Raw genomic sequence first — 15454 nt, 5'->3', positions numbered from 1 at the left:
CAAGGTGCCACGCAGTGGGACTGAACCCAGAACCATGTGATTGGTAAGCAAGCTACTTACCACACAGCCACTCCTACGCCTCTCTCATTTTCTTCCTCACTCACTCCCACCCACCTCTCTCTCTCTCTCTTTCTCTCTCTCTCTCTCTCTCTCTCTCTCTTTCTCTCTCTCACTCTTTCTTACTATTTCTTTTATACTTTGTTACCTTCTCACTTTCTTCTCTGGAAGCCTGTTTCCCTGTATTGTTATGTATATATTTGAACATTTGTACAGACACAAAACCACAATCACATGCACACACACACACAAGAAATAGTTCAGCAGACATTCAACACAAACCCTTATTCATAAACCAATAACATAAAATAAAAGCACAAAAAAAGAAAAACATTGAATTTTACTTCCTCTTGAATAATAAACATTAAGTTCAGATTGATGGCTGTTTGCTTATTCTTCTAATGAGAGCGAATATGGTTCACATAGTCATTTTATTGCTTCACAACAATTGTATGTCCACACCTAAAGACATGTATGTGTGTGTGTTTATTGTTAGTTCTCATAATTATGGCCAAGCTAGAGCACCATTTTCTGTGAGGAATATTTTTTTATATGTATATATATGTAATCTTTTGTTATGTATATCCTAGATTAAAGATTTTAGTTTAGCTGCTAAACTTGGAAGATCAATAATTTACTAGGTTGTTGTTGTTGTTGATTAATCTCAAGCCATTCTTGAATCATTAATCGATTTGTGCTTCTTTTTATTAAGCTAGTAGTGTGTATTTTGAGGGAATCTTTTGTTACTACTTTTAACATGAAAAACGACCACATTGAATCCTCAAATTGATGAATTACAATCTACTGTAAATAGCTGGTGCACATAGTTAACTATAGTGCATGTCAATATCCTTTAAAAGTCTCAAGGAAGACTTTATTTAAGTTTCTCAGCCCTTTTAGAAGGCAGATATATAACCATTGACCTTTAGATGACGAGTGTTGCAGTATAAATTTCTAATACAGGAGTGTGAAGGTATAACTTTGGGGTTGAAAAGTAAATTTCTTTCTTTTTTATCATTCTTTCTAACAGTCCAAAAATTTGAGCAAAACCAATGATTTTCATTAGTAGTTTTCATTCTGTAAGAAATTCCAAGAAGCAAAATCCTAACCTTCCTGCTTTTGATCTGTTTTGGTTTCTAATATAAAATGCTGAGGTGGACTATTTTAAAGGCTTTGGTGAGGCCTAAAAGTATGTTATAATAGATTTTTGTCATTTTACAATTTAGTTCTACTAAAAATGTTTTTAAAGTAATTTCTTTCTGGGAAAGGAAGTCTGCTGGATATAATTTAATGAATTCCATATTTAAAAAAAAAAAAGAAGTTTATTATCTTTCTGCACACAATTCCCTCTAGATCTTTTGAAGAACTGATGTTAGAACTACATGTCTGTAGCTGCTTTTGTGCTTTTCTCCTGCTTTTAGGAATTAGTATTAGCATAGTGTTTTTCAGCATTATTGGCAGACAACCAGTGTTTAAATAATTTTGGTAGCGTGTTTTCAGGGAGTTTACAAAGTTGTTTTGCAGACTGATTTTATGAGAAAAGTTGCAAGACTGCCTGATTATGAGCTTAGTATGCATCAAGGCATCTCATTATTTTGATGATTTTTTTCTTTTAGAATTGTATGTTACATCACTGTGAAAAGTAGTTGACTTTTTTCATCTTTTAATCAAGAGAGAAGGCAGTGCCGATGATCCAGGCCTTCAAGTGGGTGAGAGCTAGTTATCCTCAAAACCTAACACTTGACCCAAATGCTTGTTACAAATTAGTTTCTGCTAAAGGCACCCAAGGTTGCCAGACATTAAGTCTACCACCCAAGTAGGCCACAGCAAGATTTGAACTCAGTACACAAAGAACCAGAACAAATTCTGCAAGGCATCTAGTCTGATATTCTTTCAATTCCATCAGTCTCCCATTCTGTACTTTTTTAATGATCCCAAAAAGAAGAAAAATAAGTTTACCTCAATAGGATTTGAACTCAAATCTTAGAAAGCCATAACAAATACTGCAAGTTATTCTATCTGACACTTTTATGACTCTGTCAATTTGCCACATAAGTAAATATCTTTTGATGTTTAATTTGTTGCTTTCTCCTTGGCAAGGAGAAGACGCTTTCATGTTATTCTTTGAGTAGTTGACAAATACCAGAAGGGTCACCAGGTATACAAGCCATTTGGAGACTCTGAGTTGGTCAAGGTTATAGATTGTTACGTTGTGGAAGAAAGCTTTTTTGTGTTCATTTGACCACAATGAAATCTTGTGTTATTAGTCATTCCCCTTCAAAGGATCATATCAGTGGCAGTGTCAATATTTTTGATTTAATCTTCTTTTCGGTCTCTGCATGAGAGCTAGATTAAAGAAATCTTTAGCAACATTTGAACTTTTTGTCGTGAGTATTCACCTGTCTCCAGAAATACTGCAGCGTAATTTAGTTGAATACCTGAGAATGTAAATTAAGTTTTCAGTATTCCACAGTTATGAAAGTCTGTTTTCTTTCCCAGAATTAACTGGTTCAAAATTGATAGGCTAATCTACTTCTTGTGCTTTATCAGTGATTGCCTGCCAGTTAGATTTAGGGGAATCAATGTATATGTATATCTATATAATCAATATGTGTCTGATCTGGGGTTGCACAACATTAACAACAAATAATAAGTCAATAATGGATTTTCCATGTGGTTTCTTGGTATGCTGGAAACAGCAGCTAAATCTCTCTCTTTCTCTCAACTAACACATTACTATCTTAAAAAATGGAAATGACACATTACTATCTTAAAAAAAGGAAATAATGTGGTCTTGTATTTGAAGGAAAAAAAGTGAGATAATTGCATTAGGGGTCATTACTGACCTGATGTTAAACAACAACAGCAACAAAGATAGCAACTTTAAACATATAGTAGTCAAGATAATTGGTATTAAGCATCACTGAACACTTTGTCTCTCTACTGAGGCTCTGTCAAAGGTAAATATATGGCTTACCATTTCATTCTTGAAGTCTGTTGAAGGTTTTGGGGCACAATTCTGTAAGCTTAGGAAACGGTAATTTATTATACAATGTTGCCATCACTTGCATTCTGTGAACTTTATGCTCTCATAGTTTCTATTTGTAACTAGATGGAATGAACTATTGAAAGTTACAAATGGATTATTATGAAGCACTAGGAATGACTTAATAAACCACTGTCCTTGGCTAGGTAAATTACCATGTTATTCATGAAGCTGATACTGTCATGTAGGTACAAGAATGTTAATAAAAGATAATTAAAAGTTGAAATTCTATAATTGATTGAAATATTTCCTGCTAATTAAAATATTCTTTATATATAATCTATAATTCTATAATCTGTCTGTGAGAAACATTTAAGGCTTCACATTTGTTGAGCTTTTAACCAGAGGCAGCTATAAATATGAATTCTAATACTGATCAGTTTCACAACCCACATATTTTGTATGGCTTTCAAATGTAATTGCTGATAGGATGTAGTATTTGACTATTGATTCATTTGTCTTCAGTTGAAATCCTCTCTAGGCTTTCAGTGTATTTGAACAAGACATTAAAATTTATGTATTTTTAGAAAAAAATTATTGTCACTTACTTGCCTTTTTCTCAACATCTCTCTCTTGTCTTGCACCACCCATAGTTTCCTTAGACATATCACCCTGAAAGTATTATCACATCATAGAATAAGGAGGACTCTGTAGTCTCAGATAATAAAACGAAAACTTCACTAGTCCCAAAGTTATAGAATTTACCTACTGTATAAAATGGTTGGTGATAGATAGAACATGAAGTTGTAAAAAAAAACCCACACCAAAGTTGAAGCATTTGGATGAGGCATGGTCCTTTGACCCCCTCTAGGAGGCTGACAGCTCTGAATAAGAACTGATTCAAATTGTCACAACCCATTCACCCCATTAATTATTTACTTAAGCCAGGTTTTGTTGGTTTTTGAATTATCATCAATGCTTCTGTAACTTAGCACTTTTCATGTAGGGTTGGTAGGGTTGTTGACCCTACACAAGTTCATTTTTACCTTTGAGAGGAGGTGGTCTATATTAGTTTGACTTCTATCTTTTGACCTGTCCAGCACTGGAGATATAGCTCTCAGGTTCATTGAAGTATAAAAACCATTACACTGCAACAAGGACTAGATCTTGTAGTGGTGTCTAACTTATGCATTATGGAAAGTAGATGTAAAATTATGATGATGATGATGATGACTAACAGCATCTGTGACCTTTACCAGAACCTTCTGAGACTGGTGGGAAGAAGACAGGAAGTTATCCTCTGACTGGTGACCTGGCTTGAAATGCTTACAACTGAGTGGACTCTGCTAAAGACAACCAAGAGCCAGGTGTTAAACTAAGTGATGGATTAAGTCTACTGCCTGTTATATGAGACAGACTAACTTCTTATCCCAAGGGATATTTATTTCTTATTTGTTTAACATCATGAAGCCAGAATTAAAACACAAGTCTTTAAAATAACCCCTTAGGGTTTATGAAACATTTATACACATTCATGTAATCTAGCTGTCAAGAATAAAGGATTATTCTATCTGGGAAAGATTTATTTCTCATTTACTTAATAAATATTCATGAAACTGAAACAAATCACTAGTCCCTAAGAGCTCTTTGGGGATACTGAAGGTATTTTTATTACAATTTTATTATTAGTTGTGAAATTGGAATTGTATCAAACACCATGAAAGTCTGTGATCCAGTTTTAATACTCAATTACGCTAATACTCATGGGAAAAGCATAACCATCATACGTTGGCAGTTCCTTACAAAGACCTGACCCCTGTAAGAAATTCAATTTTTGTATTGAACTTAAACTATAAAGTATAGCTGTAGGGTTAAGAAGTTCTCTGTCCAAACACACGGTGGGGTTTAGTTGCAAAATACTTGACATTGGGTAAGTGTTATCTACTATACAGTGTTGAGTTGACCAGTGATTTGTGAGTGAAAATTTGGTAGACAAACACTATACCAAAACCAGTGTTTATATATATGTGAATGTGTGTGTGTGTGTGTGTAGGGGTGGGTATAAGCACACATGTGCACATGCACTCTCATACATTTATGTATAATGTCTACGAAGGACTGTACCAAATGGCAAGGTTGTTAGACCTGTCCAACCTATGTCAGCATGGAAAGATGGATGCTTGATGATGATGAGATGGGTGGAAATGATGTTGGGGATAAGAGTGGTGATGATGATGATGACATTGATGATAATTATGATGATGATGATAATGATACTGACAACAATGGAGATGACAATGAGGACAATAATGATGATGGAGATAATGGGATGATTTTAATCATAATGATGGTGATGGTTATGGTAATGGTGGTGATTGTAGCAATGGTGGAGTTGGAGGTGATGGCGATGATGTTGAAGGTGAAGGTGATAATGTCAAAGAGGATATAGAAAAGGAATTTTCAAACTGAAATCCTACAATAGTAACTCAGAGAGTGTAAGTGGAAAAATGTTGCTTGTTTTTTTTGTTTTTTTCCAGGTAGACACATAAACTGAAATTATTTTTTTCGCAGCAAGAATGTTGGAGTTGCATGACTGGAATCTTTACTTTTTAAGTGCATCAGAGAAATGAATGACAAGAAATTATTACATTATGGAAGACTAGATTTACTTATTTCTAGATATTTGGAGTCACTTACTTGTGCTCCATACTTGTTAATTTTTTACGTCACTGCCCTCTGTCTCTGGTTTTGGCTTTAACCTAAATGTCTTTTATGATCAAAAATAGGTGCTCTTATTTTGATAGGCTCCTAGAATATAAAAGAAAAAAAGACGGGAAAATTGAGATGTATCAACTCTATCTTAACTAAACAAGAACAACAATGAAGAATTGAATTAAATTCCAGATTCATTTCAGCAAAGATTTCCACTTACCTTTTATTATCCACTTACCTCTTATTATCCTAAGGAACTGACATATCTACTTTCCTACATACATACCTACATACATACCTACATACATACTTACATTGATACATGCATGCATGCATACATACATACATTCATACATACATACGTGTGTTGTGTGTATATATATATATAAAATCTTTTGTTGTTTAATTAATATTAACAACACCTCATTATTGTCTCTGACACTGGCAGTCGTGATGTGAAAATAAAAATTTACACCAGCAACACCTACAATATCAAGATAAAGTAAAGCTACAAAGTATTCTAAATCTTATGAAAACAAAACCAAAATAGCAATTACCAGAAGCCAATTACTTTATAATTACTTCATAAAACTACTTTTGGCGTGGAACCCGTCTCAAAATCTGTTATATTCCCTAGAGAACATATGACATTTCAAAACTAAGTAACTGAAATATAATAATAATAAAAAAACAAAACAAACAACAACAACTGTGATCACTTAAGTGCTGGTATTAAAACTGATGGTTTCCAGCCCATCTTGCTCTCTTTCTCGTTAATTACTTTGATTGTTTCTTTTTCTCATCATATTTCTATTTATTTAATTTTATTCTCTTACTCATCCTGTTTCTTTTTGTTTTTTTAATTTCCAGATCTCTTAAATAATTACAAGTTCCACCATAAAGATCTTATAGGCAATGTACCATTAACAATTGACAAAAAGAACCACCAGTTGTTGCTTGGGGCTAGGTATGTACTTTCTGTTGCCATTTTGCCTTTTATATATTTTTAGCCTTTTTTTTTAGTTATTATTATTATTATTATTATTATTATTATTATTATTATTATTATTATTATTATTATTGCATTAGTCTTACTTGATATTTTTCAGTTAATGTCCATTTTTGCTGTTATGCATTTCTTGCTTATAGGTCATGTGATACATAAACTGTAGATATATTTTGTATATTTTACTGAACTGATATTAATCCTGTCATAAACCACCTTAACTCTAAAGATAGCACTTAACCCCCATTTTCATTTAGTTTACTCGTTTTTCTGTTTTACATCTGTTTTTCAGTGTTAGTATAGGTTGGGTGAGGACTTATTATTGAGGCATTATTTTACAGCTGGATGCCCTTCCTATCATTAACCCTTACTTGTTTTACTCAAGTTAGGAAAAGGGAGGCATGTGGTTTGGTGTTTAGGGTGTTGAAGACATTGGTTTCGAAAATATCAATATGTAATAATTTCAGTTGACTATGGAACAGGTGTAATTGAATTACCTGTTATATATTGCTGGTACTTAATTTAATGAATAAACAGCATGAGAAATTGTGTTGACTATGCTGAAATTTGAACTTAAAACTCCCCTTCTTGGACTGATAAAATAAAGCACCAATCCGGGTTGATATGGTTGATCATAACTTCTTATAAAATATATGACTTGATATCATTGTTGGAAATCAATTGTTGTCATAATTATTATCATATAATGTTTATTTATGCATTTGTAGTATAAATTGATCTTTCTTTTTTTTTTTTTTTTTTTTTTTGATAGAAATGGAATATTTCGGTTATCTTTGGCAAACCTCACACTCACCGAATATGCTGAATGGATGCCTTCAGAAGCAACATTGGACACATGTATTCAGAAAGGACTTCCAAAAGTAATGACACCTGTATATATATAGACATATAAATATTGATACAAACTTGTGTTCACATATACATTCTTAACATTCTACACACATACACTTTCACAGATGTTGTACATATAGAATGACAGACAATACATATACACTCACTATGATATACAATCTACACAGCCTACACTGTTCAATACACACTCATGTTCTCAACATACATTCACATGTTAAATTGCATACAAACACATATGTCAACCCACCTACAATTATACACTAAAGCATGCACACACACACACTCACATACACACACACACATACACACACGCATGCACACTTAATGTTTATTTTCTCTATTTTTATTCTACCTAGGACGAGTGCCATAACTTTGTACGTGTTTTGATAATCCAACATGAACAAGTGCTGACATGTGGAACCAATGCTTATAGTCCTATGTGCTGTTGGCGAAATGTAAGTCCTCCATTACTGGATTCTTCTGTCTTCATATAAACTGACCATTGTTAGTGGTCAGCCTGATTTCCTCCCCACCCCACTCCACTCCCACTTGCAATATATACATAAATATATATCCATTTTGCCTAATCCTAATGCAGAGACACCTTGTCTTTGATTTAGTTAATTTGTGATAAAACCAAACTAATCTTTTAGATAGTGCAGCAACAGTAACAGCAGCAGTAGCCACACCACTACCTCATCATTGTCATTTTCTTCATCATCATCATCATCATCATCATCATCATCATCATCTCCATCGTCATCCATTTATTTTTCATATCTTCTGTGTTAGCCTCCTTGCTGCCAGTGCTTTTACTATTTTCACAGCTACCAATTCTTGTCTCATTGATATCATGATCATCACTCCCATTGTCATGACCAGCATTATTAAGACTCCAGTTTTCATCATCATCACCATCATCATCATCTTCATCATCATCATCATCATCATCATCATCATCATCATCATGAATACATATAAGCCAGAGAAGGATCTGTTTTGTGTCTCAGCTTAATCTATAAAGCACCCAAATTCCAATCAGCTCATTTAATACTTTCTTTAAAACAGAGACTATATTTTTCAAGTTTTAAAAACATTATCCTCATCATTTAACATATACCTTTCATATTGGCATGGTTGGGTAGGTATGCTCCAGCCCAACATCTCACCACTTCTAACAGTGTGCGAAGTTACCTTTGGTAGAAATGGTGCAGTTTTAAATCTATTACTATAAAATACTATAAGCCATCACTATACATTTATGCCCCAGTGACTAGCTGTGATTCTGGTTTTGCTTTTTTATATACTTCATTTTTTTTATATACAACAAACGAGATGAGGATAAATATCCGTCAAATGTAAATAATCTAAATAATGTTCAACATTACTGATTGAATTTATTTGCAGGTAAATTCCATCAAACATGTTTCGCAAAGGATAAATGGGAAACAGAAGTGTCCCTATAGTCCCCGGCACAATTTTACATCAATAATTAGTGAAGATGGGAACTTTTACACTGGTTCAGTGGTGGACATCCAGGCTCGAGATTATGCCATATCTCGTGTTCTGGGTCCCTTGCCAATTCTCAGAACTCTCCGAAGTAATTCCAAATGGCTAAATGGTAAGTAACTATGGTTGGTAATTCATTTTGTATTTTTTTTGTTAATCATATCAGTTATTATATATTGGTTTCAAAATTTGGCACAAGGCCAGCAAATTTGAGGAGGAGATAATTTGACCCCAGTATTCAACTGGTACTTATTTCATCAACCCTGATAATATGAAAAGCATAGTTGACCCCAGTGGCACTTGAACTTAGAACATAAAATCAGATGAAATGCCACTAAACATTTTTTCCAGTGGTAAAGCTTCTGCCAGATTGCCACCTTCCATTAACATCTATTTTATCTTTGCTGTCATGGGTCTAATCTCTGTTATCATGGGTCTAACATCTAATACAGCTCTCCTGTATTAGATATTAGCACCTAGCTTGAACTTTTGTTATCTCATCTTCATCTTTTGTTATCATATTTTTATCATTTTATTTGTCAGTTTTAATATCCTGAGATATGATTTCACCATTCCTTCCTCCGTATTCTTCAAGTTTTCTCTGCTACATGACATATCATCGCACATTCACATCCAACTTTATTTGTTCCATACCAATACAATATATTTCTTATGCATTACATCAGCCAATGCTTCTAGCCCCTTAATATTCAGATTGCTCTGTCAAATATAATGTACATTTATTCCCATTGTTTTGAATTGTTCATAAATTAATCTCATAGCTTCAAGATTTTGATGATGTGATTGTTTATTTTTAGGATAACATTGTAGGATAGGTATGAGAGGTTAGATATGGTCAATTTGAACAAGGAGAATATTTGAGCCAGATATGGCTAGTTTAAATGCTAAAGGGTTAATGCTCATCTACTCACTCAATTCATTTGAGCTCTACTTTTCTGGTAGCTTATAGATAGTAAAATTCACATTATCATTTTTTTTTGCATTTTTAATCGCATGTATGTTAAAAGAAGTAAAATGGTACTTAATTTTTACTCTAGCACTCAGTATGGTGTGCAATAGGATTTGAGTTTGTTTTACATAATTAAGTGGTTTAATTACTGCAGATATTCAAATACTATGCCTCTGAATGTTTAATTTGTTTCAGAAAATATTTATTCTTTTAATAAAAAGTCTTTTGAACTATGTTAATATAGCTGTCCTTGTAATGTTCCTGCTAAAGTTATGCAGTTTTGTTGGAGGTAACATATTTTCAGCTGGCTAGACTAAAGAAAACATTTTGTTACTAAAACAAGTATTTAAAACTTCAGCTCAGTTGTGGCAGCTGTTTTAAACCATGTGTTTTTAATGCCCAGTTGCTATATCTTGATTCAGCTGGAAAAAGTTTAAACAGTTTACATGCTAATTATAAGTCGATCTTAACTACATAGTAGCTTCACTAATTTGTGAACTTTCAACATTTATAAATTGTCAGCCATTTAACTATTCCAGTCATTTTTGTATGCTGTGTATGGTTGATATACCTCAACATTCAGTATAACTATCTATTTGGTGGATATTGGTTTGTGATTCCTTTTGCCATACAAAGAATAAAACCTATTTCTTCACAGGAGTTGATCACCTTCTAATGCTATTTTCTCTGTTGTAGCTCTAGTGTCTATAATATTCAGTAGTACTTAAATACAGTAAAACAGTAACTCAAGAAAGATCTGAACTTGATACTGGAAGCTATAAAAACAATGTGATCAGATCTAAGCTTTCTTGATTTGAATCACTTAAATTTTTACATAAGGCTACAATCAATATATATATATTTTTATAGCCCTCAACACCTCATAGAGTCATAGAGGAGTAGTAATGACATATGGCACATTTTGGATAGTTTTGGGCCTAGCAGAGCCTATACCTCTCCAGATGTAACCACAACTGATTTTTTCCAGAAAGTGAGGTAAACAAAAAGAAAGAACGGGTGAAAGAGAAAAATTGATCCAGCAAGCAGCACTAGAACTTCATTTATTGGCTCTGAAAGGCTAGAATGTAAAGATGGCCTTGGTAGTATTTGAACTCAGAGCATACAGAGCTAAACTGAATATTGCAAAGCAATCTATCTGACACTTTTACCACTCAGCCAATTTGCCAATACTATTATGACTGAAAATTAACTTGAGATCTTCGGGCCTTGATGCATTATTCATTTAGTGACTTCAACTTCTCTAAATTCCAATTATTTCTCTTTAAGTGTGTTGTTGAAAATGTAGGTTAAGAATGGCCCAGATGATTTGATTGTGGTGTTGTATGGTATGCAACAGAAGTTTCATGGAAAGTTAAACCACCAAATATCTTCACTTTCAAAGTTAAAATCTATAGTAACTTTAAACAACCATTGGTTTAGTTTAGTTTTTCTCTCTCTGCTGATGTCTGCATTTTACATAATATTGGCAGATTTTTTTTCTTTCTATCTAATGTTGTCTGTTATACAACATAAACATTTTGTTTCTGAAACAAGAATTTAAAACTTCAGCTGTGTTGTGGCAGCTGTTTTAAACCATGTGTGTTTGGTAAGAGATTCTAACTCTAAAGAAAACATATTATAAAGTATTGAGAAAAAATTATTCTTTCCTCTTTTCCTTCCATTGATAGAGATAGGGTGATAAAAGTAGGGAAAAATAGGTGTGTGTGTGAAAGGGGAGACTCTAAATATCTCAGTTTAAGGTATTTGGAATAGTGACACATCAACATTTTCTCTCAAAATTCCAGTCTATAACATGGCTGCAATCAACATTCCTAAGCAAGATATTTTATCTGTAAAAAAGCAATAAGTATGTTATTAATTTGTTGAATCAATCAATTCCTGTATATGAAAGACCATTATTGCTTCATCTCCTGTCCAAATCCCCAGGACCTGCACTCATAATTACGCCCACTCATTCCTTCCCAGAACATTGGCCCTCTGGAATTCACTTCCTGCTCAAGTTTTTCTTAAGTGTTGACTTAAAAGGTACAAAAGAAACATTAATGGTATCAGTCATACTGGTCTAAGAGGGCCTCTATAGTAACCCTGCAAGTCAAAAGAAGAAAAAAAAATAAAAAACCTTGTGGAATTATCTTTTTAGAGAATTCAGCTTTAGATCATGTTTGATTTCAAAATTTTGTAAGACAACTTGACTTTTCATTCATCTGGGGCTGAGAAAATTAAGTATCAATCAAGTACTGGAGTTAACTGATTAATCCCTTTTCCCTAAATTTATAGCCCTGTGCTTATATTAGGAATAGTTATTAAGAATATGAGTAACTTTGAGCTCATAACATTGAGACCATGGGATCAAACTCTGAAAGAAATTTATTACATCTAATAATAGCACAGACATGGCTATGTAGTTAAGAAGTTCACTTCCCAACCACATGGTTTTGGGTTCAGTCCCATACTGTGACACCTTGGGGTAATGTCTGGAAGAAGGGGCTGTACTATGGCTTTCAGAGTTGACCTAAGCATTCTGTGTGGATTTGGTAGATGGAGATTGAGAAACGTCCATCTTAGATGAGTGTGTGTGTGTTTGTGTCTCCTTGTCTTGATATCATACAATTGATATAAACAAACATCACTGTTATGTAGAGTGTCCCTTGTTGCCACTCTTCAATGAGGACATCTCTAGCCATGGGAAAATATCGCCTTGTTTGGAGACAAGAAGGTGACAAGAAGGGCATCCATCCATAGAAAATCTGCATCAATCAATCCTGTCCGACTCCTGCTTGCATGGAAAAGTAGACATTAAAATGATGACAACATTGTTGATGATGATGATGAGGAGGATAAGATGGATGGAGATTTGATATTGAAATATTTTGGCATTTGGAGTTAAAATACAGGAGGATTGATGGTAGAAGTGGTACTATGTCAAAAACAAAAAAAACCTTGTATTATTCGGTTGAGTTCATAAGGTGGCAAGGTGGCAGAGCTGGTAGCACACCAGACAAAATGCTTAGTGACATTTTGTCTGTCTTTATGTTCTGAGTTCAAATTCTGCCAAAGTCAATTTTGCCTTTCATTCTTTCAGGGTCAACAAAATTAGTAATCAGTTAAGTACTGAGATCAATGGAGTCAATCAGCACCTCCCTTACCTCCACCCACCGTCTCCGACAAAATTGCAGGCTTTGTACCTTTAGTAGAAATGATTATTTGATTGTATTCATATATGGTCTGTGGAGGCGCAATGGCCCAATGGTTATGACAGCGGACACGTGGTCATAGGATCACGGTTTCGATTCCCAGACCGGGCGTTGTGAGTGTTTATTGAGCAAAAACACCTAAAGCTCCACGAGGCTCTGGCAGGGGATGGTGGCGAACCCTGCTGTATTCTTTCACCACAACTTTCTCTCACTATTACTTCCTGCTTCTGTTGTACCTGTAATTCAAAGGGTCAGCCTTGTCACACTCTGTGTGACGCTGAATCTCCCCCGAGAACTACGTTAAGGGTACACGTGTCTGTGGAGTGCTCAGCCACTTGCGCGTTAATTTCACGAGCAGGCTGTTCTGTTGATCGGATCAACTGGAACCCTCGACGTCGTAAGCGGTGGAGTGCCAACAATACAATATATGGTCTGGGTTCAAATTCTGCTAAGATCTGCTTTGCTTTTTGTTCATCCAAGGTCAGTGAAATACACAGTGTAGTTGATCATGAATAAAAGAACTACAGCATACAAAAGCAAAAATACATATCCCAACCAACTAATAAGTTGTACTTAGCAGGGATTACAATATGAAATAATTCAAAATTCAGTTTAAATCAGCAGTTTTTTCTTTTTATTGTCATGAATTACAAAAGCAGCTATATTTCAATTTTGCATGTTGCATTATGAAAACAAAATGCTGCTGTTGGTCAATAAAAACATGTGACCTGCTATATTTAAGTACATTTGTGATATATATTTTAATCTTTTTTTTTTCCCTGATGATTAATACTTAATATTGTTTGCAGAATATTTATTTTCTCTGTAGTATGTATATCTTTTTGGTTTAAACAACGAAAGTCATATGATTGTGACCTCAAACAATACTTGTTACTGCAATTGATAAGAAACATTTCCCTTTTCATCAGTTTGTATAGCTGAAATATGTCATTCTTATATTATGATACCCAAACAACAATATACAAATATTTAAACTTAAATTAAAAAAAATATTCCATCCATGTATGTTTAGAATACAATATATACATATAAAACATAAGATAAAAATAATGAAAGGTTTGACTTCTAAATTCATGTATGTATATGTATATATATGCATACATACATATATATTTATATATACACACATATATATATAAATATGAAAAACTAAGATTAAAATAATAAGAGAAGCATTTGGAATTCTAAACTTATGTGGTGTATTCTTTGTTGTCAGCTGATATTCTTAGTAACCTGCAAGAGAATATGCAAATAAAGCACATTATTTATGTGATATTATTGAAAGATGAAAATAAATAATGGTACAGCAAATGTAAATATTTATTTCTCTTATTTAAAGAATTGTATAGCTTTGTTAGTTTTAATCATTTGTTTGTTTGTTTTTTTCCTGTTCCAGAACCCAATTTTGTATCATCGTATGAAATCGAGAGCCACATATATTTCTTTTTCCGAGAAACTGCTGTTGAATATATTAACTGTGGCAAAGTAAGTTCCTTCAATTTTCTAATATGACCACCACTTCCAACTTAAAAACAAGACATTAATTATTTTATTATTTTGAAACACCTCTATATAAAAAGCATGTACACGCGCGCACGTGCAAACACACACATGCATAACAAGTGGGGATACATAGTTCACTTCATAGCCACATGGTTTAGGGTTCTGTTTCACTGTGCGGTACCTCGGGCAAGAGTCTTCTATTGTAGCCATTGGCTAACCAATGCCTTGTGGGTGCAATTGATAGATGGAAACTGTATGGAAATCCATCATGTATATGTGCATATCCTTGCATGCAAATGAATATTTACATCTTACATGTAATCTTCCTACTTAAAACCTTATCTTACTGTTTGTATCTGTACCTAATGCATTATTTTTCGCATGAACTAAAAAGAAAGAATTCTGGAATCTCAGATTCTTTTATTACGAATTTCAGCCCTAAAGCTGTGGCCATGCTGGAACACTGCCAGTGTCATCACCTTTTCAAAAGCCAATCTTATGTGATTGGATTTTGGTGAAGGAGGGAATTTGACACTACTGCCCTCTTTTGAGTCTACTGCCTTGATATTGGTTCATCTGGTACCTTGGATAGCAGGAGGTCA

General features: G+C 33.8%; 1 protein-coding gene across 2 annotated transcripts in view; it reads left to right on the top strand.

The window, feature by feature from the left end:
* LOC106867500 (semaphorin-5A) overlaps positions 1 to 15454 on the top strand; it is a 308833-nt gene that overhangs the window by 225615 nt on the left and 67764 nt on the right. For both annotated transcript variants that reach the window (XM_052968682.1, XM_014912385.2), the window contains exons 5-9: positions 6626 to 6722; positions 7534 to 7642; positions 7991 to 8089; positions 9042 to 9255; positions 14746 to 14834. In XM_052968682.1, coding sequence (XP_052824642.1) covers positions 6626 to 6722; positions 7534 to 7642; positions 7991 to 8089; positions 9042 to 9255; positions 14746 to 14834 — 608 coding nt within the window. The remainder of the gene's footprint in view (positions 1 to 6625; positions 6723 to 7533; positions 7643 to 7990; positions 8090 to 9041; positions 9256 to 14745; positions 14835 to 15454) is intronic.

This window comes from Octopus bimaculoides, chromosome 6 (assembly GCF_001194135.2).
Source record: "Octopus bimaculoides isolate UCB-OBI-ISO-001 chromosome 6, ASM119413v2, whole genome shotgun sequence".
Taxonomy (NCBI): domain Eukaryota; kingdom Metazoa; phylum Mollusca; class Cephalopoda; order Octopoda; family Octopodidae; genus Octopus; species Octopus bimaculoides.
Note: the sequence above shows the minus strand (reverse complement) of the source record. Positions and strands in the feature narration are given on the sequence as shown.